The sequence below is a fragment of the Micromesistius poutassou genome (genome assembly GCF_964030765.1).
Source record: "Micromesistius poutassou genome assembly, chromosome: 17".
Lineage (NCBI taxonomy): Eukaryota > Metazoa > Chordata > Actinopteri > Gadiformes > Gadidae > Micromesistius > Micromesistius poutassou.
In genome coordinates, this window is record NC_140287.1 from 7,675,520 (window position 1) to 7,703,491 (window position 27,972).

General features: G+C 45.6%; 1 protein-coding gene across 1 annotated transcript; it reads left to right on the forward strand.

Annotated features, from left to right (window-relative positions):
• The first annotated feature begins 3 nt into the window (after positions 1 to 3).
• ldlrap1b (low density lipoprotein receptor adaptor protein 1b) lies at positions 4 to 27,900 on the forward strand. The gene is made up of 9 exons (XM_084482346.1): positions 4 to 198; positions 12,877 to 13,019; positions 14,485 to 14,597; positions 16,897 to 17,011; positions 17,677 to 17,749; positions 21,648 to 21,743; positions 23,995 to 24,128; positions 24,578 to 24,612; positions 27,029 to 27,900. The coding sequence occupies exons 1-9, from the start codon at positions 114 to 116 to the stop codon at positions 27,171 to 27,173; spliced, it is 939 nt and encodes a 312-aa protein (XP_084338472.1). The 5' UTR covers positions 4 to 113; the 3' UTR covers positions 27,174 to 27,900.
• The last annotated feature ends 72 nt before the right edge of the window (positions 27,901 to 27,972 follow it).

Genomic DNA, 27,972 nt, shown 5'->3' on the forward strand with positions numbered 1-27,972 from the left:
GAGGAAAGGTCGGGAAAAGTTTCGTGCAGACGAGGGCTGTGGAACGAGTCAAGTGCTTCCAGTGATAGGCACGGACGCTTGTTGGGCTCTTTGCCCTACTTTCGGATTACGATATGGACGCGTTGAAGTCCGCGGGGAGGGCAATTATCCGGAGCCCCAGTATCGCCAAACAGTCCTGGGGTGTGGGCAGACATAAAAGTAAGTACTGTCTGGTTCACATGTTAACGTTATGCTAACTAGTGCTAGCTATGTGCCACTGCAACGCGTTAGCCTCAGTCATGTGTTACTTTACTCGTAGGTTCAGAATGCCACATGAATGTAGTTATTACGCTGTTTACACAACATGTGTCTCGGTGACCAGTGTTCCACATCATGTATAACGCCAGCATGACGCCTCTTAATGGGACACTGTCGCATGCCACTGTATATACATTAAGTCTAAATGAATGTCTAGCATTTGAACTTGGACACATGTTTTTGTCACGTCAATCGTGTCTCACTTGTACCAGTTGCTATTTTAGAAGCGAGGAGCTGCCCCCCACCAGCCCATAGACGTCTCAGTGGACCCACTGGTTGACTGACCGTGTGGTCTAAAGTTGTGAAGTCTTCCTCATGAGGACCTGTCTGCCACGTCGCTCTGCTGTAATGACAGGTCGGCAACATGACAGGGTCAGGGATCATGACACGATCATTTGGAAATATTGACATCTTAATTTAGAATAATTAAGAATCACAAAACAAGGTGTGGAGAAACTGAAATAGTTGTGATGTGAGTAATGATGTGACGATACAGACCTAGCAACGCTCTGTTGCTAGGCGATACATAATGGGTCAACAAAATGGATAGGAAAAATGAACGGAAGTAATATCCCGGTACAGTGGGATGATCGCAATGTTTTTTAAGACCTCTGTGTTATGCTACGTAATGTAGACTACCCCAAATGAAGGGTTTTCATATCATTTAATCTGCAATCAAATGTGCCTGGATTCTCCGGAGCTTTTGTGGGACGGATTCAGCTGACAGCACAGACCGTGTGTGTTTGTCCGCTCCGACGGCTACACATGCTCACTACGCTAGGATGCCTTTCATACCCAATTCAGCCGCCTGGTTGCCTTTATCGTCACACAAAGAACAATCCGCCCTGCCAATTTTCCTGCCTTTTCCCCTTTCCGTTTTTTTATTGAACAATTAAACAGTTTCCAGCCAGATTCAACACTTGGCTGGCTTTTGGGTATACACACGCTCCGTCTCGCCTATGACAATGTGTGTAGACAGTGACACTGCATCGATTTTTAATTGGTCTTAATTTATTGCAAGTAGAAACTTTTTAGTCCAAACAATATTCGTCAACACATTAATGATGAGTCGTACGATGACCAGCATTATGACTCTGTGATATACAGTACAGTATAGTGACTATATTTGGAATGTGGCATCCATCCAGTCATTTTCTAGTGCGTTTTGAACATCTCAGTCGCATTCTGGCAGATTGCTGACAAGGGTTCTTCCCCTCCCGATAGCTACCATTTTCGATGTAAAATCCTGTATTGTCTGAAAGGCCTTTTCTTCCCCTGCTATACTGAAAGAATGTGTTAGGGAGACGACCTTTGTCTGCATGCAGCAGGCCTGTATGCCTCCCACAGCGCTTGACAAGGCGCTGTCTTTTGTTTCTAATTGGTGTTGTCAAAACAGGGGGAGGATGTCAGACCATTAAAGCGGCAACTGTGGTTAATGGCTGATTAAAGCAGACCATGCATTGTGTGTACACACACACACACACACACACACACACACACACACACACACACACACACACACACACACACACACACACACACACACACACACACACACACTGTTATACACTGTTGTCCTGCACTGATCTGACATCTTGATGTCATGTGTCTGTTAGTAAACTAGTTGTATAGGGCGCTGGATCGTCATGCTGTTTTAGGGCTTTTTCTTTGTACAGGTGCTAAATAATATATTTCCGAATAGCAATTTCATGGAAATAGAATGACGGTTGGTTACGTCACATGTTCTGGGTCAAGTATTTCGGTAGGGTCCCTCAGCTTGTCCCCTCGTGGCCTAGTGTTGGCCAGCAGTGAGCCCTCCATAAAGTCATCCAAACATCCCACCAGGCTGTGATTGAGATTTGTTTCCTGCAGGGCTCCTTTTATGGAGTTGTAAAGACCCCAGTGATTTACAGTTGGTCGTTCAATTCTCGGATTCGATCAGAGAAATGGCGTAGCAGATATTTAATCTTCGTTAAAGACCACTGCTCGGCTTCTGATTTAGGAAACATTTTAGCTAACTGTAGTTGTGTTCTTTCTAGGAGTAAATAGCACATTGGCAGTTGGATACCCTGTTAACTTATTTAGGAAGTATTGATTTCCTCTCCTATAGCCGTATAGTTGCCAATGGCACACAGTCTTGCTGTTCACCCCTGAAAGTAGGCCTGTGCTGACTGAATGAATACAACCTGATGCTATTTACGGCAGGCCTCCATTAAGGAAGTATGTATTTCCACTGTGTCCTTGGATGGCAGAAAAGCCTCAGATATGATGTTCGTATACTAGTGGTATATGTGGTATACCTTTCTCTTCTAAATAATACACACATGCACACACATATTTTGCCACTCTGATCAGAATAAATCAGAATAGGGGGACCTTGATTTCAGTATTCACTGGTGTGAATTAGCACCCCTGCTCTGCCCACCCCTCCCCTTACACACACAATCGCATCCCCCACACCCTTTTACAGCGAGGTTGAGCAGGTAATGCTGGAAAGTCTTGCTTCTTTCGTTGCTCTCCGGGTTTCGGCAAAAGACTTGCACAGCAGGGCAGTAGAACTATTTTCTTTTGACCTCACCCTCTGATTTGCACAAAATGCTGACCTGTAGAAGAGCAGTGACCAGCTGTTGCCAATTTAGGTTGATGCTGGGCAGGCCCCTCTAGGAGCCACAAGAGAGATCCCTGCTTCCCCAGGGATTACTGGTGATGTCTGTAACTCACGACTCCTCCAGCCACACATGATCCAGCCACATTCTCCTTTCTTGACTGTGAAGACCATTGGAATTAAAGGGAGATGGGAAAAAGAGAGAGATTTCTATTTTCTTGTCAACCCTTCTTTTCTCCCTGTTATTGTTGCTGGTCTGCCCCCAAGAGCACCCAGCGAACACATCATAATAATTTACCATGCATGCACCGCAATATCTGAAGCATTTATTTTCTGAAGCATTGCAATGCTGGAAATTACATGCATGGAATAATATTTCACCTTACTGTCTAGTCAAAAAACATTTCTGCTCCATGTTGTGAGCACAGGTGTGTGTGTGTGTATAGAGAGGCCAAGAGAAGCAGCCCTTGAATGCCTGTAACACCAATGCTTCTTGGAGAGAGAGGCCAAGGGAAACATGTTGACCTCAGCAGGATGTTGGCTGTGCTCCCCTGCCTTGGTGTATTGCCCTTGTCTCATCTCTCTTTCCTCATCTCTTACTCCTCCCTTGTATTCTTCCTGGTGGATTTGACATCCTCTGAATGATATGTGTCCTAATGCCGGGACTTACAAGCCACCGATAAGACTCTTATCCCCTGTAAATCCCTGGCCACAGCCAACTGGAATGGTTTTGGATTGCCACCAAACATGGCACTGATAGCTACACACTTAGGTAACACTTCCCCCACTTCTCTCGCGTGGGAATTGGTGTCTGTATGATACGGCGCTGCATGACGCGTTTGGCCTGTTGCTCTGTGAAGTGATGAAGGCTGACGAGCAAAATCTCGGTGCACAAGGACAGAGGAGGAGTGATGAGGCATGGGCTGACTTTGTCATTTGTATTTATTTATTTATTTATTTAGTGCGTACATGTGTTTCCTGTCACTGCTTCCTGTATTGTAAAATAGCTGCGCAATGTGTACCTGTGGTGAGGCGATGTATTATTCAGTTTACATCTTGCAAAAGGAGTGCCCTACTAAAGCAACTATTTAGTAGGGCCACCTATGTCTCAGCCCTGCCGGGTTATAACCTTTTTGTTTTAATATGGCATTTTTATTTATTATTGTTAAAGGACTTCATCCTTTGGAATCTACCTCCACTGCGTCTGTACTGGTCACTATATAAGCCCTGATAAATATCCGCCTCCCAGGTGGCTCTCTCCACCCTTTGGTCGCCAGACAAGATTGATGAGTCAGCCGGTGCCTTAAACTGGCCCAATTCCGACAGAACGGAGCCAATGCCTCTGCTGTGATTTGTCGTGTTTCCGCTGCTTCAGGGTCAATGGAGAGGTAATTGTTATTGACAAACTCAAGCATACCAAACACGAAGCGTCCCTGTTCAGCACTTGTTTGTCTGACACTGCCTCGTCAAAGATTGACTCATGGATGAGTTACATGCAGCCAGGCAGAACCACTGCATGGTTTTCGAATGACACTGGTTAACCGAAACCTCCAGTCGAAGACTGAAGTGGCTTCTTCATTCCCCCTGTGTCCTGGCAGTGTGTTGGGAGAAGCGACAGCACAGGGGAGCTGGGATGCATTCTGTCCATCCCTGTCGGTGAACAGACGGGTCAGGTGGGAGGCCGGCCCAACCGGCACCACCACAAAACACCCCTCACTGCGGCGCATTGTGTTGCAAGCGAAGCGACATCACAGGAATGCTTTGGGGTGTTTCGTTTTTCCTTTCTCTCCTCTCAGTTGCTCTTTGATTGAACCCCACGTGACGCTATGCAGGGAGCTGTCAAAGCACGCCATGGCAGCTCCCCTCGGCCTCCACAAAGAGGCAAACTGTTGATACAGCAGGCTGGACTCGCTACTCCACCAGGAAGCGTTAGGGATTGTTGTTCTTTGTGTTATTTTATACAAAAAACAAGTATGTCGACTCGACACCTGTGTGAGCCCAACCTGTCACAGGCTTACTCATCCCTGACAGGTATTTGTTGTTGAATATGTAACCCATGTGACTAAAGAGCACCATTAACAAAGTTGACATGTTTGGTAAGCGTTGTAATTATCATCATCCAGCCCTAGTCATCCAGCCCTATACTGCAGATGGGGACAACGACACTGTTTAATTTTTGACTACCGTGTGATGGAATGTGTCATTCCGGCTTCCATGTGAAAAGCAACAGGTCTGACGCCATCCATATCAAAGGCCTGTAACCTGAGTCATTTGTGGCCATTGAACCGGTTTCACCTGGTGAGGCATGCGTGTAATTGACATGCGCATCTCCCTCACCTCCACCTGTAGATGGCCTCTGTGTAGGCCTTCATTTTCTTTAAGGAAATGAATCCAGGGTGTCGAGCAGCAGGGCGTGACATTGAGCAGTGGAGGGTTTGTAGCCGGGGACTCTGAGCCCAGCTAGAGTGGAATAAAGAGGAGGAGAAGCTCTCAGGCATTAGTTTTTATTGGTGTATCCTTTGGTTTTTTCTCTGTCTCTCTTTCTCTCTCTCTCTCAAACCTGCTACATTAAGTAGACTACTCTAACTAGGCCTGTTCTCACAGTGTAGCGGAGTGCTTGCATGCTTTCCACTGGGATTAAAGACTTGCCCATTCCGCATCCCTAATTGGTTGTTATATTGGTTATGTGATGTATCCCCTGATGCTGTGTGTGGTGTGTTTATGCATACGCACGCCTGTAATGTGAGGAGATGCTCTCTGCTTCTCTATTTGTGAGGAAATATTTTCCTCTACCAAGAACTCTTTAGTGATTCATCATTTATCAACACTTTCCAAAGCTGGAGACCAGTGGGGCAGGCAGTCAGATAATTGGCCCATTAGATCATTGTATAATTCAGTTCTTCAGAAAGTCATTGTATTTCCGAGTTCACAACTAGATGGCTACGTATTGGTGCAACCCTGCACAAACCTGAATATTATGTTGGGCATTTATGTTTGTCATGATTTGATTTGAATACTATTTTTGGGGTCAGATTCTTGAATCAGCACATAGAGCTGCTAACTTCAGGACCTACTCCAGGCCGCTGGTTGCTAAAAAATGCATTGTGGCAAATAATGGGATGAAAGCGGAAGGGAATGGGAGGAACGAAAAAGTTGATGATTTCAATTATGTGAACACAAAAAGGCAAACTTAAGGCCACAATTCTTTGTGAGTTGTAAGTCGATTCAGAATCATAGGAGATAAGAATCGCAATTTTTGCATTCATCTAATTTTTCTTAAACCCCTAGCCTCTAATGCAGTAATTTCTTCAACTACAACCATAATTGTAACAGACAACCTTCTTTACATCTTAAACCAAATTTAAGATTTGGTATCCTATGGTACTATTGGTGATTAAATATATGGTAATATTTAAATCAGCGTGTAAGGCTCCTGTTTGCTGGAAAGGGCAGGGTGGTGGACAGTTCATGCCCACTATCTCTGTCCATCGTCCCTTACATGTTCCATCGTCCCTCACATGTTCCATTTCGCTCTCCCCCTCGTCCTCTTTCTGTCAAGGCATAGGCCACCTCGGGTGAGTGCACTTGAAACATACCATTGTGATCTTCTGTGATCCTCCCTCGCTGTTCTGTTCTTTCCTATCTGTATTCCTGTCTGAGCCAATGACCGCCGGTGCTTCCCGCATGCTGCAATTATTCACAGCCTCAAGCTCCTGTCCTCCCTTCCTGTGCTGCAATCTCCTGTCTCAGTTCTGGGATTGGTCTTAACTTTGCCCATCATGTCTTTTGTTGCATCAGTAGGTTCAGCCTCTGTTTGGCTTCATTGAAAATCCACTCGTAAGTGGTGGTGCGGAAGGCACTTTTAGTTTTCGAAAGAGTGCCCAAGCACTTAACCATTATTGTCTTGTCAATCACCCATTTATACACAGATTCACACACTGACGGCGGTGTCAGCCATGCAAGGCGACACCCAGCCCGTCTAAAGCAGTTAGGGTAAAGGCCCGGGGTTCTGCTCAGGGACACCCGACACTCAGCCAGGAGGAGCTGGGGATCGAACTAGCAACCTTCCGTTTACAAGTCAACCCGCTCTACCTCCTGAGCCACTGCTGCCACTCAACCCTAAACAGCTGGGGGTTAGTAAAAGTAAAGAGGACTCTTCTGTTCTCTGGTAGTAGGAGAAAAACACATACAGGTTGATGGCCATTTGACATTCATTCTTCTGTCGGGTCAGGTCAGTTTGCGTCTGACTGTCTGACATTAGTACTCAAATATGGTGATGCTTTGGCATTGTGTTTTATCATGTCCACATAAAATTGAGTGCCAAAGTAAAAGTGCAGTACAATGAAATCCTACAAACTCTTACTTGATTAAGAAACTTTGTTTGTTTTAAAATACTTGGTCTAGTCTATGTGACTTTGTAACAGACAGACAGGCACACTGTAAAATAGAAAACACTGTAAAAAATAAATAATCTCACATGTCATATTAAATCCTATGTTTTTTCACAAGGAATTATCTACAGAGAAAGATACTAATATATTTTCTCTGGTGATTCACAGTTTTTCTTCTTCTAGTCGAGTGTTTTTCTCTCTCAACCTAACACAAAAATAACTCTTTATAATCCCTGAAGGGAAATACCCGTAGCAAAATGTAGAAGCACTTGCACAACTATGTTGTGAGGGGGGATCATACTTTCAGATGCAGTTACCTCCTCACTCAACTTCTCCCAGATGTGGGGGGGTTTGTAAGACTTGGTCTATTGAGACTCTGACATTGTAGGAATAACACCTGTTGTGGTTCCCGAGGAAATGCTTGACGGCTAAAGTGGCATGGCTTTGAAGTTTACTCTGCTCTTTAGTTTCTTTGACGCTAAAAGCACAAGGGAACTCCTTGTTTTCCTCTGTCGTGTTGGAGATGAATACACATGCTGAGGCATTGTATACTACTTTAATTTCCTTCAGCCAAACTATTCATTATATTAAAAGTAGTGTGTGTTGTCAAGTGATCATAATCTTTCTATTGCATATAAACACATTCGTTACGCTCCTTCTGAGCTATTTCTGGCTCAAATATATTGTTGGGTTGAGTATTTCATTGCAAACTGCGTAATCCAGAATGCTTTATTTATACTAATAATGACCTTCTCTTGGAGCAGAAAGGCAGATGAACACATTGTTGAGTAAAAAAAAGATGGGGGAGTTTTTGTCAACACTGTTCATTCATTGAGAATAGGTTCCAGTGGTTCAAGAACAGGTTAAAATGGGCACTTTGTGAGCGATGCCATGGGCCTTTCATTTGCACAGTACTCTTTTGGGTGCAGAAATCTTTGCACTGTATCACACCCGTAGTGTGTGGGAACACTTGTAGTGGCTGTCCAAAAATTGCTCCATATTTCGGATGATAAGATTTCACTTCTGCCTCCCTTTGTTTATTGTCACTCTGCGGACAAAGATGTTGCTTAGACTTCGATCCTAGATGTTGTAGGCCTGACTGAAGATCAACACATCCCTTTGTTCCTCGGCTCCTGTCCCGGCCTTGTTTGTGACGGGCCGGAGCGAGTGTGGCTGTCAGAAGACATCGTAGAAGATTGGCCCACTTTGCACCATTAGTAGAGTGGCCGTCCACTCAGCTGTCTGATATATGGCCTTGCTGTACTCCCTCTTCTTGTGGTAGTATTGTCTTCCTTTAGTGAGGCAGCTAATGAAATAGGTGATGGGTGTTGCATTACCTCTTGAACAGGCCTGGCAAAGTGCTAGAATTGAACTAACATCCATTGCAATCAATTAAAAAACCAACAAGATTACTTGGAAACATGAAAGCTCTACAACCAATGTGATCTTCAGTGGGTATTTTCTTGTCCTTATCAACAAAACTGATATCTTGTGACAACTTAAGACAGACAAACTGTTTGGAAGAAATAATATCACATGTCCCATTTAATCCTACGTATTTCATAAGGAATTATTTACGAAGATAGATATAATCATATGTCCTCTGGTGATTAGCAGTTTTTCTTATCCTTCTTCAGTAAACAAAACAGCAGATTCTGTTGCCGAGATACTCCTATGAATCCACCCCTGCTCTGCTGTAAGTGTGCGTCTGTCTGTCTAGCAGCTCGCGCTGGGCCAGTGCTAATGGTGTCCCAGGGGGTCAGAGGTGAAGGTCCCTCGTCTTGGAAGAACGGACACTGTGGCGGCTAGAACAAAGATAGGGCTACGGCTGGCTCATTATCCTGCTTCCCTTTGAAAACCACACACCTATTCAGCAGCCCGACCCCTCGCGCCTACTGATGTGGGTGAAGCCAAACTACTCCCCCTGTATGTCCCCTTCCTGTGGTCCTAGACCACAAAGCCCCTCCATGCTAGCTCAAATGTGGCCAGCTGTGGGGTGGGGTTTTACTGACCAAGCAGAGGCAGCACATAGGCAGCCATGATGGGAGCCTTTGAAGCCCTCTCTAATCGTGTGTGTGTGTGTGTGTGTGTGTGTGTGTGTGTGTGTGTGTGTGTGTGTGTGTGTGTGTGTGTGTGTGTGTGTGTGTGTGTGTGTGTGTGTGTGTGTGTGTGTGTGTGTGTGTGTGTACACGCAGGGGGATGTAAAATGTAAATGGGACCAATATGGATCTTCTCCCCCATACAAAGCAGCACTCCGGGTCCACGGGCTAGTCTAAAAATAGCTCTGGCTCATGAGTTCTTCTTTGAACTTCTAGTGTTGGCTTTTATAAAACAAAGATTGCTGTTGCTCGTTACATCACTGTTGGGGCAGCAGCTATGGGTCGATGGAAGGGTTCAGTTATTTCTAATCGGTTTCTTGGGGAGGTTGTTGTTTTGGTTTGCGATATAGTCCAGGCAGATCTATACATATTAACTTCAATGGGGCATACTTGCCATACATCAATGTAAGAGGCCAATGTTATTTTCCATCATGCTCCCATTGCTACTCTCTGTACATGTCCTAAGTGGCTGTACCTCATGGTGGACTTTTATTCGCTCATTGACAGACGACGGGACTGGCGTGTAACGATGATGCTGCAGTAGATCACATTACAGTGAGGGAGCTACTTAGCTTGGCGCTAATGTCACTTTAGGGATCAAGTCACAGGTCCACTCAGATTTTTCTGTTCTCTTTATTTACCAACACATTTCACCTTAAGTCCTTGAGCCCAGACACGTGCTGTCATTCAGATATTAAAACCATGTTCTTGCCGTCATTCAGATATAATTGTGTGAAAAGTGTGAATGGGGAACTAAGGTTGTGGGTGTGTAGGGGAGGGAAGGGAATGCTTGTATTGCGTCCCTTGATTGGCGTCTCCATATTCGGGTTGTGTAGCCTCATGATATGGTACGGTTGCTTTTTAAAATGCTTCTTTAATTGGGATGATGTTGAATTTGTTTTGCAGATAAGGAAATACGAAATAGACCGAACACTCAGAACCGTTTATCTAACATGAGGCCGGATAAATACAATGACTGCGCAGGTGCCCCATAGAGGCATTTCACCTACAACAGAGATGGCTGCCACTGCTGTACAACAGTCTGTTGACTACTCTATCGAGACGGTATTAAACAAACTGGACGGTATATTTTCACAAAAAGAAGAACAGATGACTGCACTTAAACCTGTTGTTGAGAATAAATATGATTATTCGTCGCTCAGTGCTGCAGCACGTTTCGTTGCTATGATTGGTTGCTGGCCTATCCAATTGCGTCCAGAGGCATTTTGGTCTGTGCACGTTGGTGACGCCCTTTGGAAGTCTAAAATGAACACAGAGGTTCCAGACTAATTACAGTTTGCAATTCGTCTGGCGATGCCAGACTATGATGCTGCTGTCTAAGGGAGCATATCAAAAGAGGCAAAGCATTGCTCTCTCATAGACATGGATGAGAATGGAATACAATAGACATGACTTTGTACTTGACTTTGAAACATTTTTATGCAATGAAAATGGCCTGTGAAGCTGAGTTGAAACGCTTTAATTTACAATAAAGTGTCTTCAAATGGCTTGCACATTGATTGATTAAAAGTAATCAAGAGCCTTTGTGCAGTCTTCCTTGACATATTGTGAAGCCTGGCTGATCGTAAAATAGAGCAAAATAGACTAGCCTTGACAAACCTAAAAGATACGCAATCTTATTGAAATGCCATCCGAACACACATGCAAAAACAACAATCCGACTCGGCCATCCTTTCATGGACCATCACTCACCATCACAAGGGTAAAACCTTGGGGAAGATGCACAAGGCCAACGCTAAAAAAGCCCAAATGACTATTTTAACAGTGTCACAACCCGAAATCTTCTGAAACACAGTGTGCTATGTTATTAAAGGAGGCAGACTTCAGGGCCTTGGGTTAACCTCCATTTACAACAGAGCCATGAAGGCAGTGCAAAGCACCCACCAGTTACAGTCTGCACCACAGCTCCCTAAGAGCTTACCCCTACGTTGGCCCCTGTGACGGGAGACCACCCAGCGATGGAGCGTTGGTGGTTAAGCCACAGTGGGCCCTTTTAACTGACATATGGATCTCTTCTGGTCTTTCTAGTGCTCCACATAAACCTTTTCCTGAGTAGTCCACACAGAGGCTGAGTGGTTTCTGAGGAAGAAACCCTAAAGTCATCAATGTACAGTCATTTTGAGTTAAAAATGCCTTTATATGGTCACTACAACATGTGGTTGTGTGATCTTGATTGTTTATCTTTCATTTAAGTACTTACATTTAAGTGTGTGTGTGTGTGTGTGTGTGTGTGTGTGTGCACTTGTTCCATTGTAGGAGTTTGATTAGGAGTGTGTGTGATTGATGTGTTGTTGGTTCATATCTTATCTTTCCCCCTAGCACTAGCTGTTTTTTCTGTGTCACATGATTCTTCAGTCTACACTTTGGTTAACTTGAGGATTAAGTGACTGCTGCCCGCTATGTTAACTTCTAGCTTCAGTGCAACACATTTTAGTCATATATACAATTAGGTCCCATCAATAATGGAAAGAGGTAAGCAAAGCCAATGCCTCATGGTTTCACAGTCCAAATGGGAATCTGATTGTAGGTTAGACATGTAGTAAATGTAATTATAATTATATGGTTATAATAGTATAGCATAATAGGTGGGATGCATTATAGGTTGGGAATGGAGTATAATATTTCATACTATTGACTCTTACCAAGGAAAATACCCAGGCATATTTTAATTATGGATGGTAAGAAAGGTTGTGTTTGTTACTTGTCGCAAGCTGCAGGCATGCTCTGGTTATTGCCATAATCAAATGTTGAAAGATTTATCAGCTTTATCACTCCTTGGTGTAGTCAAACCCTAATATATGTTTAACTTGGAAATTACATTGCATTTCTGATGCAAGAAGGCTGCTGTTTAAGTTGTATTACAATGTTGTTTGACTATACAGTAGGCCTGATACTATTTTATTTATGAGACTCTGGGTTATTGCCGTGTGTTATTGGGACACTGCAGAGTTGACCTCATAAATAACCACCATCCATTGCAAGAATAATGTAAGCATATCTCATTGAAATGAAAGCAATAGTGGGCTTCTCTTCATAACAAAGAACGCAGGCAATAGGAGGGCAATCGCAATTTGTTCCCATGAAATCACAGTAAAAAAATGGAAAGAATATGGTTGCCCGTTGAAACCTTGTGACAATCGCAGGATAACATATTTTCTATAAACAAGTGTGACAAAATGGGAACCTGAGTCTGTGAGCCTGGTCCCCTGGGGCTGAGAGTAGCAGAGAGCCCTGAAATACTTAATCTCCATTCAGTTCTCAGCCTAGACTTGGGAACAGGAGGCAATAAGGGGACAACACACAGGCACTCGCCTCTCTTCCAAAGCACCTGGAATGTATATATTGATCTAATATTGCAAAAAATATATAAACCCCTCACTCATGAAGGTCTCCTATCAAGGCATAAGGGTCATTTTAACCCATTCTCTCTCTTCCTCTCATTCTCTCTCCCCCCTGCCCACAGAGCTTCCAGAGAACTGGACGGACACGAGGGAGACCCTGCTGGAGGGCATGGTGTTCCAGCTCAAGTACCTGGGGGTCACGATGGTGGAGCAGCCCAAGGGGGAGGAGCTGTCGGCCGCCGCCGTTAAGCGCATCGTGGCGACGGTGAGAAGAGACGCGCGCCATCGGACGCGTCTGCTCACCAGACGGTGTCCTTTCATAACCCTGTAACACAATCGCACAGAGCTCAAGACTGGACAGTGATTGGATGATATTGCTTATTTTATCATTGGCTGATTTGTTTATTTTTCATTTGATCATCAGGGGTTGTTTTCATTGAATGTGACAGCCATAGGGCTAATAGAGTTACAGGCTGCATTCTAATATGGGAGGCGGCCATGGTGTGGAGACTGGAGCCACTCAGATTGGGACATAGCTGGACGTCTTGCCCAGCATGTCAATCCATCAGGGATGGTGGAGCAAAGGGATAATATTTCTATTTCAATCCTCCATGCTGTGTGTGCTATAGAAATGCATCATTCAGGCAGACAGCAGGCAGGCACCCCTGCCCCTGCCCCCCCCCCACACACACACACACACACACACACACACACACACACACACACACACACACACACACACACACACACACACACACACACACACACACACACACACACACACACACACACACACACACACACACATGCGCAAAACCAATTTTAAATAAAGATGGATCATGGATTGCACCTTCATGGATTGGATGATGGTTGGTGTTGCTTTTTGGTTTTTTAACAAACTTCAATCCAGTCTAATGAGCCAACTGATTTGTTTGGAAAAACCCCCATGAACGTAATTTTAATGAGTAAAAGAGTTTAGGTTGAACTTCTCTTGTTTTCAGCCATCACTATGGACAGAAATGCGCAGTCCTAAGACTGGTTTACTATGAATGTATTATGCCTCATGATATATCTGATATAGCACTTTGATCCTATATTGTCTGCCAATTCTGACTTGACAGAACTTTTCTCAAACTAAAACTTTTATGTTTTAGGATTAATGGTTTAAATTTTAGTTGCTTTGATTGAGGGGGAAAGCAACTTTAAATGTCACATGTTTTCCTACTTCTCTGATGTTTTCATTAAGGAAAAACTAAAGTGTCTACTTGTTTTGATCGTGTGTGTATACACACACACGATCAAAACAAGTGTTTAGCTGTGCTTGTTAAGTAGCACTGGATACATTGGTTTTGCATATTCTTTTATGTGGTGAGCAGTGAGCCTTACAAAAGTTTCTTCAAGTTTCAAAAATCTTCATAGCTTGTTCTGTGATTGGTGCAAGGATGTGGAGGGTTTGAGGGTTTAAACACACAAAAGCCAAAAGCAGTATACTTTGGCAACTTTTAATTTCTTCTTTTGCATGGTCTTTTTCCTTTGGTAGAACATTTAATTGGTCTGGTTTGTAATTTGCATAGATTCAATGCTTGTCTGTGATTCATTAAGCTGGACGGATTGCTTTTAAAAATTGTACTGTAATTGATTGTTTGTCTCCCTGTCTTTCTCCTGCATCCACTCCTCTTTCTCTCTTCCTTATTTCTGTGTCTCCTCATCCTCCTCCCACTGACTTACAGGCAAAAGCGAGTGGGAAGAAACTCCAGAAAGTCACACTAAAAGTCTCCCCGCGGGGAATCATCCTATATGACAGTGCCTCTACCCAGCTGATAGAAAACATATCCATATACAGGTCAGTCTCTCTCTCTCTCTGTACCTCTATATAACTCTGTCTATTTTTGTCAATCTCTTGGACGACTGCAACTGATCCGAAACACATTGGGTTTCTCTGAGGCTGCTGAGCCTGTGGTGGGTCGCCAGGCTGCCTCTGTCTGTTATTATACTCCATCGTGAAAAAAAAAAATGGTTCATACATACACACCAGAAGGGCGTGGAGGGCTGTGGTCCGTTACCCTATGAACCAACATTGAGGGAAGGATTGTGTGGGTGTGTGCCTTTCGTGCAAGCTTAAGTGTATGTGTCCATGTCCGCCAGGGAGTGTCTAAAGACAGCACATCTCCTCCATCATCTGCACTCTAATAGCTGTGTGTCTACGCTTTCTCCTCAGGTGTGATTTTATACACGCAAACGCACAAATGCACTCACACACATACACAAACGCACAAACACACATGCGCACACACACACACACACACAGACACACACACACACACACACACACATTCACAAAGACACTAGGGCACATGTGTACACGCAGTCACGCACACACATACCTACCACCAACCACAAAGCTTCTTCCAGCGGATCACAAAGCAAACGTAACCTGCCACAGCTTGTGTGCTCAGGATGTTCTAACCTCTAGTGGCCTGAAGCAGCTGAACAGCCCACCTTTTACATCTCCTGGCTCATTACACATCTATGACAAAACCCATTCAAGACAGACAGCAAATACTGGAATTCCCATGGTTTGCCCAATATATTGATTTGAAAGTCTGCTGAAGTCTGCTTTCCAGCCCCATCCACGGGTTTTCATTACAATGGTGTTCTAAATCTCCTCTTGTTTTTGATCCCATTATGCTCAGCTGTTAATCAATTAATACCCAAGGTTAATGAGGTAAAAACATTTAGTCTTTTTCTCACTTTGCTTTCATTGCTAAACTATTCTTTCAAAGGGGATGAAGCCAGTTAAACTTTTTTGCCAAACATACAGTAGATTAGAGTTAATTAGAAGCTTAATTACCATGACACTAGCCTGATGTGTCGGTGTTGTACGTCTTCTGTTTAGATGAGCTACTGAGCACATATTGAAAAGGGGAATGCTCCACACGTACATAGAGTGTGTTCACCACTTGGGAATGGATGCTCTCCACTTGAGAAGAACACTTTGAATTCCATCAAAAGACCGTTTGAGGTGAGCCGCGCTTACCTCAGGACAGTGTGAAGAGAGACATGGAGCAGGCCCCCCCGCTTGAACGCCACTAGCTCGCGGAGCGCTTCCCGCCCCGGGACATCAAATCCTACCGACGCTCCCAATTTCCAACATCCGCCGTAAATCAACCCCAGCGCCGCCACGCCTCGTGGCCCACAGCCCGGCGCACCAAACACATCGCTGAACATTTAGCCGTCCCTCCCTCTCTTTATCTCTTTATCTCCCGTGATTATCTGGAGCTGAGGGCGCATCAGACGAGAGCCTGACCTTCTGGGGGATGTGATCAGGAACGCCGCTTTGCAGGACGCAATAAAGGCGCACAAGAAGATGGCAGATGGTCATTCCCCTCTTGCTCCGGGCCGACCAATGAAGCACGCGCCAGCGGGCGTCTCAAGGGGGTGATGCCTCGCCGTGTTTTACTTGTTTATGGAGCACTGCTACGACTAGATTGACTGGCAGACGCCCGAGGCGCCAGGAAAAGTCCAATAACCATAAAGCTGTGTGTGTGTGTGTGTGTGTGTGTGTGTGTGTGTGTGTGTGTGTGTGTGTGTGTGTGTGTGTGTGTGTGTGTGTGTGTGTGTGTGTGTGTGTGTGTGTGTGTGTGTGTGTTTGATTGGCCGACGCCGACCTTCTCCCTTTCGAAATGTGAACATTTACGAGGCAAACGATGCGATGATTTGACGGAGTAAATATATTTAGCACTACAATAAACATGAGATCTTCCTTAATGAAAACATATCTATTAAACTGTGATGAGGGGGTGAAACGAGGCCACATAGCCTCAAATGCTTCCTCTTTCCATCTACTTCTTTCAAATCCATCATTGTGTTCCTAACTTTCTGCCTAAACACTGCTAGACTTATGTTTGAGTGCGTGCCTTTGAACAAGATTTGAAGGGCAGATAGGCCTGAGCATTGTTTTCAGTTCTTTCTAAGACGTGTTTTTTCAGGAAACGTACCATTAAAGAGTTCAAATCAGATCGGAATAGCATCCAAATTCTTAAAGGAATTAGAAGAGATTAAAGTCCACAATCGGCTATGCTTGCTCTGTGACTTTCTCTTCACGTTTTAACATGTTCAGTCATGTTTGTGTCTCCTTTCAGAATATCCTACTGCACAGCAGACAAGATGCATGACAAAGTGTTCGCCTACATCGTCCAGAGCCAACAGAACGAGACGCTACAGTGTCATGCCTTCCTCTGCACAAAGAGGAAAGTGGTACGTGAATACATGTTTGTGTGTGGGGCTCTGCGTGTATGACTGGCCCATGCACTGTGTATACAGGGCAACTCAATGGGGCATTCCATCACTGGCTTATTGCTCACCCCTCTAAAGGCACAGCAGGCACACTTAACTACATGTCGGCACTTAATCTCACTTAACTTACTCTGCAAAACTGTGTTTATACCTTGCCGCCCATGTAGTCCTTTGACTCTGAACGCGAGCGGTGCAGAGTTGAGGCAATTACCAACGAGGGGATAAACCATGTCCCATAATATCTGAGTGTCGCATAATATTTAGCGTTGGCACGTTGTTCACACTCTGTATGGTATGTATGTGCTTTCAGCCATGGCCAAGGAAGAGTGCAGGAATGAGCGAGGAGGAGGAGAGAGGGCGAAGCCCTGTTCCCTCCTCTACATTCCTCTCTCTCTCTCTCACTCTCTCCTTCCCCAGGGGTTGGCCACTCCCTCTCCTTCCTTCCCTCCCTCCGTGCTAATTTTGTACTGACCTAAAGGCCCCGTATCCTCCCATCAACACAAACAACAGCTTGCCCCGGAGACGACACCGCCTCCTCCTGTTTGTTTTGGTTGTTCTTGCATATCTTGCATTTGTGATTCATTTTCTCACCCCTCCACACTCTCTCTACCCCCCCTCTCTACCAGGCTCAGGCGGTGACGCTAACCGTGGCCCAGGCTTTCCGGGTGGCGTTTGAGTTCTGGCAGGCTGCCAAGGAAGGTACGCACTGTTGCCTACCCCCACCCCTCCCCCCCCTCTGTGAGGACATGAGGAAAGCTACGGATATCTAGTGCTCGCTGAGCATAACCGTTTCTATCCCTTTTCTTCCTCTAAACCCAGCTCCACCCTCTCTCTGTCAGTCTCTTATTCTCTCCTGCCAGGCTTTGCATTTCTTTAACCCTTTAACTCCCTCTACAGAGCCACTGTTGTTACATGTCTCCTGATTTATTCTTTCTGACAATTGTAGCATTTAGTGGCCAAACAATGGGCCTCTCTCTCTCTCTTGCTCCCTCTTTCTCTCTCTCGCTCACAATGTGTAATGTTTTCTTTATCAATCCTCGGCGACAAACAGTGAATTCCTCTGTGTTTCCACTGACATAGCCTTGACCCCCACACCCATCTCCCCTACGACTCTCTCTAGCCCCCTCTCCACCTCGTCCCCAGCAATGCTGGAGGCGTGGTTATCGGCTGCGCTCCTTTCGCTGTTCTGTCGCCGTCTTTTTCCCTTTCTCTTACCCTCCTTTCACTGTTCTGTTTCTCTCTCTCGCTGTCTCTCTCTCTTTCAGTTTCTCTTTCTCTCGGTCTCTGTCTCTTTCTCTTCCTTTCTCTTTGCCTGTCTACCTCTCTGGCTGCCATGCCCGGCCTGCCATACCCAGAGTCCTGGCGGAGTAAGGAAGAGCAGACATTCACTGTATAGATCCTCCTCCCTGCCCCCCCCCCTGTAACTACAACAAATGCCCCCACAACCCCCCTCCTCCCAGTGGCATTAGGTTGAAAATGGGACCATCAGATGACCCTCTGATGCCCTTGTCCCGGGGGGGTGGGTGGGCGGGTGGGCGGGGGGGGATGCGTCACGATGCATCTCGATAGACGACGAGGTGAATGCCATGATTAAATGGCCCACCAGAGGACTCTGCTTCTGCAGTCTTTTTCAGCGGCTTATCTGCTGCCGGGAGCCGTTCACCGGGAGCAGGGGGAAAACAGGTCACCTGAGGACAATGAATGAAAACGACAACGTTGTGCTTCAAGTACTGCTGCAGTTCAATTATACAGACTTGTTGATTCAATCTCCCTGATGTACGCGACAAGCCAGTGCATATTCTGCATGCACATTAACCAATGGCACACACACACATACGCACACACTCACGTACACGCACAGAGGATGAAACCAACAAAACAAAGTGGACAAAAGAATGTTAACGTGGATCAGGGCAGTTAACCCCGTAGCAACAGCCCCGTCCAGGGGGTGGGTGAGGCGTAGCTGGGGTTAACACCATGCCTTCCTCGTGTTCAAAGGCATCATCAGGGTATCACCAGGGGAGGGCAGGTGAGGCTCGCCTCGAGGCAGGGCGCGGCTGGAGTGGTGGGTGTTAGGAGGACGGGGGTTCAGTTGGGTGTAAATCTTTAGTACTTCACTGACCGCCTGCGCCCCGCGAGCCCAGCTTTTGTTCCTCACCCTCGATGCGAAACTAACGCGAAACACAAGAAATGTTGAAAGGACGACCGCAGAAGAGCTTCTCCTTTTTCTTGTTCTTTCCTTCTCTTTCTAACCACTCAGCAGAAAACGCATTAATTCACGCCTGCTTGCGTGACTCGCATGTAAATGAAGGCACCTCCGGTCATGGGATGTGGCAGAGGGAGACTCCTGCATAATACACCTGCCTCTCTGTGTTTCAAGTGTTTGCATGTGCATGTCCTGTGGCCGTTGTTGCTCACCTTTGCTGCTGCTGCTGTGGTTATTGTTTGCATCACTTTAACTTCCCCCTGTTCAGCCACGGTGTAGTTTTTCTTTTGAATGTACAATCCCCTCCAACCACCCTACCCCCACTCGGGAAGCCCCTCCTCCACCCATGTCTGTGTATCGCTTGTGATGGAGGCGTATGGAGTGGGGGTTCCAGATAGAGACGGGGGGGGGGGATGGGGACCAGAGGAGACCATGGGCAGGAGAGCATGGAGAAGAGAAGGGGGGAGGGAGCGCAAATGAGGGAAAGGAAAGTGTGTGTGTGTGTGTGTGTGTGTGTGTGTGTGTGTGTGTGTGTGTGTGTGTGTGTGTGTGTGTGTGTGTGTGTGTGTGTGTGTGTGTGTGTGAGCTTATACACAAGAAAGCACCCATTTTCTGACAGCCCCCAGTGTCAATGATCCTGTCTTGGTTTGAAAGTGACGAATGGCAGGCATATTTATTCACACACATACACATGTGAATACTATCCACATCCATCCCCATTTTATTAGCCCCAGATATATTTTTTTGTACTGCAAGCCCCTTTTGATAACTTTGATCATTTGAGCCTTTTCCATTGTATCGGCTTTCTGCTTTATTTCCTTTCGAGTTGAATATCAAAGCACAGCAAATCGTACAGCCTGCTCTGCTGCCATCCCCCCACTCCGCTTCAATCACCTTTGTCCCTGCATCCCCCCTCTCCCATCCCGCCTTCAATTTTCCTCTCTATCCACCTTTCCATAGCCTTTATCTCTTCACACAGCTAAGCCTGGGAACATCATTCTTTCTTTGTACAAGGCTCTATGTTAGCGGGGTTCAGTGTAATATTGACTGTGTATGTGTGTGTGTTTGTGTGGGGCGGTTGTGAGTCTGGGAGTCTGTCTAGGGCGGGTATATATCACTCAAAACAAACTAGTAGTGTTCTCTTGTGCTGGAGACCAGGAAGAAGCGAGCAGGTGAGGGGAAGCAGCTCGGATTCTACTTGACATGAGTTCCGAGACCCCAGAGGGGGGGGAAGAAAGGAGTGCCTTTCAGTGTCGAGTAGATCATACCTGCAAAAGCATGCACCCTCTGTCCCCCCTCCCAGCCCGTCAGGCTGGATCCCCCCGCCCCCCCCCTAGGTCAGGTTTACTTTGCACGTGCCTGGAACATATCTGTAGACAAGAGCTGCCATTGTACAGGCAGTGTGGGTGGGTAAGTCACACCACTGGCTGTCAACCGACGCTTTTGTTGACTGAGCTGTTTGCTAGCTGGACTCCAGGGAGAGACCAGAGTGTCCAGGGGTTTCATAATAGAGCCATTGCTAAGCTACCACAGCTCTCATTGGGAATGGGAAGACTATTAATATAAGCTGTTTATTAGGGTATGGAAGTGTTATTATTATACGGGTGTTCAAGTTTGATATTTAGTTTAGCATCCGATCCAAGAACTGTGTCCCGGAAAGCGGAAAGCACAAAGCACAAGGACGGTAAATAGGAACTGGGCTCTAGCTTTTGTTTTGATATTAATAAAAGGCAATATTGGAGAATATATTTTCAGGGAAGAAATGTTTGTCCTCTCGGCAATGCAATGTGTGTCTTTGTTGTGTGTGTGTTTGAATGAACCAAATTGCATGTGTCCGCATTCAAAAATGTGTTTGACATTGAAGATGGCTGCATCCACACATTGCATTTTTTTTCTTTGAAAAGGATAAGGAACTCAGAAGCAGCAATGAGCATGAAAGGGTAGCAAAACACCTACCATTGCTTAGAATCATATTAGATATTAGTCCTATACCAAGAAAAACTGAACAAGAAAAAGATATCGCATCGATTGCTACAAAAACCAAATTCTTGGCATATGGTTAATATTTCATATTCTAATAACACCTCACTCTTTAAGCCCACACGATTCAGAAAAAAACGAGCCAACGAGCATTGTGTGTTTCCCTTTGGTCGCTGATGTCTGCATTTGAGTTGAAAGCTTTAAATACATGTTTATCCTCAATATAACGCTGTCAACGTTTCCAAAGCAAAACCCATACAGTTTTCCTTCAGCAAAAGCCCCTCAACAAACTTCACTTTTGAATTGCATTGTTTATTCCATGCTGCTGTTATTAAAACCCCTTTGTTTTTACCTCCACTCTCTTTCCATCTCATCCCCCCCGCGGCCCTCTCCCACGGCTCCCTCCTCCAGAGAAGGAAAAGAGGGTGAAGTCTGGCTCGGATGGGGAAGGAGTAGGAAACTCCCAGTCGGAGAGCTTGGCCAGCTTGGCCAGTCTGAAGGGAGGGGGTGAGTCACTGTCGCCACTCGCCCATCATCACATCCCTCCTACGTCTCCCCCCCCGCCTTCTCTCCCATCGTCCACTACCCTGCCACAGCTGCCACAGCCTCCAGTAATGGCAGAGGATGGGTAGGGGGATGGTGGAAGGGTAACAAACCATTTTTCCGCCGCATGTTCGATGTTGCCCTACTTTAGCACACTCCATGTTGGCTTGACGATGGCCATTCCAAAGACCCTCCTCCTTCCATCGAAGCAAGTTGCAGTCGTACAGTACATGGTGGTGTATTTCTGGGGTCGCTTCCAAGGAAATTACGTTAAGGTATTATTCGTGCAATGTCATGCACCCAAACGCATAAAACACTGGCTTGTTATTGCAGTCATAAAACATACACATAACAAAGAGGCGCATTTGTCTGCCGTGGTTCCTTCCACAGGATGCCGAAAGCAGGCGGATTCCAGGGTGACGACATGTGAGCACTTTCCCCTGAGAGTCGCTAATGATGCAGGCATCCAGGCATCCCCACATTATAATCCCCATTATTTCTGCCCAGTGAACGATGGAATCAGTTGCGTTCAGATAAGAAGCAACCTTTATCATAACGACTAGATGGGGGGGGGGGGGGGGTAGGATTAAATGGAGAAGATAAGGCATATTATCATGAGAAGAGATTTAAATCCCACAGCGGATACTGTAATGCCAATATTGTGTGATGACTGATAATAAATGACCCTGCATTAGCAAGCCTAGAACTGTAAGGCAGGTCTGAAAAAGAGTGTTATTGAAACCCAGCAGCTTAGTAGTATATTTTCCCTTCTCCCCAGCCAAGTGGCTTTCAGCCAGCGTATGATCTCTAAGATCTTTGTCGGGGTGGTTTCCCGGGTTGCAGTGCTTGACTGTTGTCTTCATTTTGCCGGATAATCTCGAGTGAGGGGACCAAACACACTGGGTCCGGGATCAAGCAGATCAGAGCAGGCACTGGCATTGTCCAGCTAGCAAAACCACTCAGAAGCACGCTTGGCTCTTATCAGACCACCCGTGGCTCAACCGTACTGCAGCGGGTTGAAGGGCAGGGTGTTCGGGAGGCTTTAAAATGGGATTAAAATGGGGATTCAAATATTGCCATGTTGTTTTTTCTCTTCATCATTTTATGTGATATTTCAATACGTGATCGGGGCCAGTTGGGTAAATGCATCCGATAGCTGTGATTTGAACACCCTTCACTCGTCAGATAGGATTCAGCTTCCTGTGGTGGACTATCAGTGTCATGGGGCTGGCATTGTCAGAGACCACTCAGCTGTATCCTTGAGACACGATACCTTTGTCCGCAGTTCGTGCACATCCATACATGCATCGCTTTTTTGGCCCTGGAATACACAGAAGATTGTGCTTTGGGCATTGGTGCCTTCAGGGTCTTGGCATTCTTTCGACCTGAAACCTGTAACACACACACACGTCACACACACACACACACACACACACACACACACACACACACACACACACACACACACACACACACACACACACACACAAACACACAAACAAACAAACAAACAAACAAACAAACAAAAAATGAGTCACGCTGCAAAGCCCTGCTAGTCACAAGCAGAAGTGTACACACACACACAGACACACAGTGTTTTTTTTAAAGTAAGAGCAGACACTCACCCCAATGGATAAGAACTAAACCTTTGTTGTGCTTAAGTAGTTGTATTATAATGACTTGTTGATTTGATCTTCCTGATCTACCTGATGAAGCATTGCATTTTTTGGATGCACATTAACAAATATAGCACACACAAACACACTATATCCACACCCTATGAAACTGCTGTGATTCCTTCTATTAGACAGAAGTCCCATTAGCACCCATCAGTGTGTGTTCAGATGCAGCGGCATGCACCATGACCCACTCATCATTAGGGGACAGCCAACAGATGGCCGTGTTGATGAAACATTAGCGGCATAATAAGGAGGGCCACGGCCTAATGAATGTCGTAATGGCCTGTGTCCATTAATGCCCGTTTTACTTTTTAATTGGTGTGCCGTTTACAACAAGAGCCCACCCAAGGCTCCCCCCAGGGCTGATGTATCCTCTGAATCTGACCGTTCCCTCCTCCCTAATGCCATTCAAATAGCCTCTCAGGGAATCAGCGTTAAGGCAGCGGTGTGTCATCTCTGAACAATTGGTTTATTTTCCTGGAGCCTCACATTTCTTGCATCTCTTCTGTTGTGTCGTCTGTTTGTCTCTGCTGCAGAAGTGGCCACAGGGGAGCTGCTGGACCTAGCGGACGGAGCCAAAGGGGTCCTGGCCCACTCTGTGTCCATGCAGGGCGAGCCGGATCCCTTCCTGGCACATAACCGCACTATGGAGAACAACAACACTGTATGGGTAAGTCCCTGGCCCAGTCATTTATCAATTATCAAATAAATGCACACACATACCTGCATTAACACTTGTGTGCGAGAGGGTTTTGGTGTGCATCTTGCATTCATGTGTGTGAGACTGTGGGGTGAGTGCACATGAGAGAGGTAGATGGAGACCCAGGCAACCAGCCCAGCCCACCCCTCCCCCACCCCCCCCTCCTTCTTTATTGTAGTTATAGTAAGATGTTTGTTTGTGTGTGTATGCACCCACGCTAGTGATTTGACTTCCCATTGCTCAAAGCCTGCACTTAGGTTCCCCCCCCCCCCCCCCGAGGCCAGATATGAAAACACAGTCAGTTTGTCTTAAAGACGACATTGACTTATAACTCCCCATTAACCTGAATAAACACTGTTTACTGTGTGCCTTGCCTGCAGCTCAGAAGCCTAATAGTTAGCGTGTGTTTCATCCTGCAGGAGCTGGAGGACGGACTGGATGAGGCGTTCTCAAGGTGAGGAAGGGTTTTAATTGTTTGATTCCTGGTTCCCCGCCTCCCTATAGCCGGGCTTTGTCCCCACAGTATTTTCCCCGGTTCTGGGAAAACGCCCTCCCCTGCTTTTTTGGGCACTTCTCATTATAGAGCACTGCCATCCTCAGAGAGGCTCAGTTTACAGGCCTCAACACAGCGGTCCTGGCCTGAGTCACGCTGCCATGCCCTGCAACACACACGCACACGCACACGTACACACACCGTGCAAGGAACATATCTGCTTACCATTGTCTCACCCCCCCACCCTGACTCACCAGAAACACTGAAGCATGCCAGAAATATCATTGCAGGAAGTCTAGTTGCAGACGAGTCGTGGGACGTTTCCAGTAATTTAGAGTTTTGTGAAATCGCAAACGCTTTTGGTGTTTCGTTTTTGCCTGCGTTGCAAATGCATCAAAAGGCGACACAAGATGAAAAGCCTTCACTGTGATATTAGGATCGCCTCAATTTTCTATTGATTATCAAGCCAAATGATCATCACCTGGCCTCCGACAGAGAGGCGTGAGGAGACCTTGTTAACCGTGTATTGTTGCATTCCACCGTGACGTCTCATTAGCACAGCAGTCTCCCCACGCCGCTGCCTTCTTCTACCTCTACCGCCTTTCATTATAGCAGAATCCACTCAGACGCCTCTGTAATCAAATGCTTTAGGAGGCCATTTTGACCCTGGTTATCCCCTCACACACACACACACACACACACACACACACACACACACACACACACACACACACTATGTAATTAACAAGGACCCAAAGCAGCTCCATGCTGAATCTCTGAAGCTTAGGGATAATTAAGGCAGAGAATACGACTGGACTTTGACTGCAAAAGAGATCTCATTTGCGTATTCATGATGAGTGATTCATGATGATGAGGAAGCGCTCTGTAGAAAGCTTCAAAGGTCAAAGTGTAGATTACTAGCTAACTGTTTGGCCTCACAGGACTGTCTAGAATCCCTTTATGTGCCACACAAACCAAACCAATGCAAGGCCATGGCTGAGGAGTCAAAGACGGAATTAATCTCAAATATATAGGTTCATTACATCTCCTGACTGACACCTTATTAGCCCAGCATGGCCTACTAGCACCCAAATGATGTTCAACACAATGACACAAAGCAACACAATGCACACGTTTCAGTGCAGGGACGATGAGCAACACAGATAGCAGTGTTTCATTGGTGTTTTTTATATTTGCTGTAACATCCCCTCAGAGAGAAATAGAGACTGAGTAGGCAATGTTCTCGGACGGGACAGACGATCGCCATTAAATAGTTGGCTGATCACTGTGTGTGAAACGCTGTTTGGCCTTTACAACCTGCTGGGCTCTTCTTCCTGTAAACAATGTGAAAGTCAGCAAAGGCTGGCACAAGGGACAAGCCCCCTAAGGACATATGCTTCTCTACTTGCTCATCAGCAGTGTCAGGATTAATGATGTAATACTCAAGGGATAGAATCACGATAGCGCTTTCATTTTAATTTTTTTTGCTTTGTTTCTAAATCCTTTTTTCCTGTTGGACCCAACTGCCTCCCTGTGTTTCATGGTTTAATTCCAATGTTGATTTTTTGTTAAATATCAGACTGCAGTGCCATCTTCTGGCCGATGGTCATCCATGCATGTGCCAAAGGTTCTTGCCATTGCCCTCCTTTATCAAGCAATGTGGGCTTGTGTGCGGTCCCTGTCAATCAATAAGCTACACTAACTAGAAATACTACAACTTTTCATAGTTTGACTATATGACGTGGTCCCCTCATTTTAACGTAGACAATCTCCTGCCTGACGTGTGATGTTTCCTTTGCATCCCCAGCCGCAGTCTGGATAGCTTTGATTCCTACTCAGGTAACAATGTCTTTCAGCAGTACTAGTGACAGCTACCACCCCATTTCCCTCAGTCCAACAACCATTCATCCTCCCCTTTGACCAAAGATGTGTCACCCCAATTGTGTGTTCATCCGTCCCGAGTCTCGTTATCAAACTGAAGCATCGGTACAAGCATGTAATTGTTTATATGTTTGTGCACCTTAACATAGCCTAGAGAATAGCAGTTTGGTCCATCACTGTGCATTGCGAGACAAGTCTGTTTCTGCCATCTCACTTGATTCAATGTGTAGTGTTTGTGCAGATGTTCATGTGTCTGAGATGTGGGTCTCTTTGGGTCATCATTATCACCACACCATCGCCATTTAGGTTCTGCTCTCCTTCGTCTCAACTCTTTCCCTCATCAGCAGCTACAGTAGTATCGCAGTCTCAGTGCATTTCCCCCTTCACACATGCATCATTTTCGCGATATTCATTATGATGTGTTCTGTTTGAGGCTTACATTAAAAGAATGATTGTAATTATGTGACATGTATGCCTTTCCTCTGTTCCTCTTTAGGCTCGCTGAGTCTCGCACTAACCCCCAGGTCCTGGACATTGGGGTAAATCCTCAGGACATCAACACTGAAGAGTGCCTGTCCCTCAGCCAATGGGACCAAGCAGAAGCAGAACCCCCCGAACAAAAAGACAGTTTCAGCTTCTGAATGGAGGCCGGTGCTGCAGAGAAGAAAGATGGAGGTGGACTGGGGAGGGGGCGTTGGGGGTGTAGATGTTAAAGACTGCGGAAGTGAAACTCTGAGAGACAACCATGCTGCGCACTGATGACATTAGGAGAGGAACATGGCGGACACTTGCATTGATGACCACCTTCTCCCCACAGTGCCAAGTCTTCTTAGAGGCGCCATCTAGTGGCCATGGGTGCTAAAGCACACAGAGGTAATGGAAAGGCTAAATAAGCCACTGGCTCACAGAGCAGACCAAAGCAATACAAAGCAACTTCTCCCTTTTTTATATATGCTAAAATAAAACCCATGCATTCACTTGATGTTTGTTACAGTCAGTGTAATATCGTTTTTTGTCTTCTTTTTCCACTGTATGTTGTCATATGTCTTTTATTTGAAATGTATCTATTTCTGTATGTGGCATTCAAGTCTTTGTGTACATTTATATGTATAAAATGAATTGTATCATTGGAGAGGGACTATAAGGGTTAGTAATGCACATTTTATTAAATAACAATGGCAAAGTAAGGTGCTATGAATATGTTGCAAGGTTTCCATAAGTTAATAATAACTGGATAAGAGGGACAAACTAACTGGTCAAGGCGTCCAGTCTTATTTAATTGAAAATGGAGAATAATTAAGTTACAGCGTTTTATGTGCTTCAAGGTCATAGCCTTTGATCAGGTGATAATAAAGGCTTTAACGTGTGTGTGTACCTGTATGTTGGCTTTTGGCTAATATAAAATACATAACCAAGAATAACAGACAAAATGACAATCTT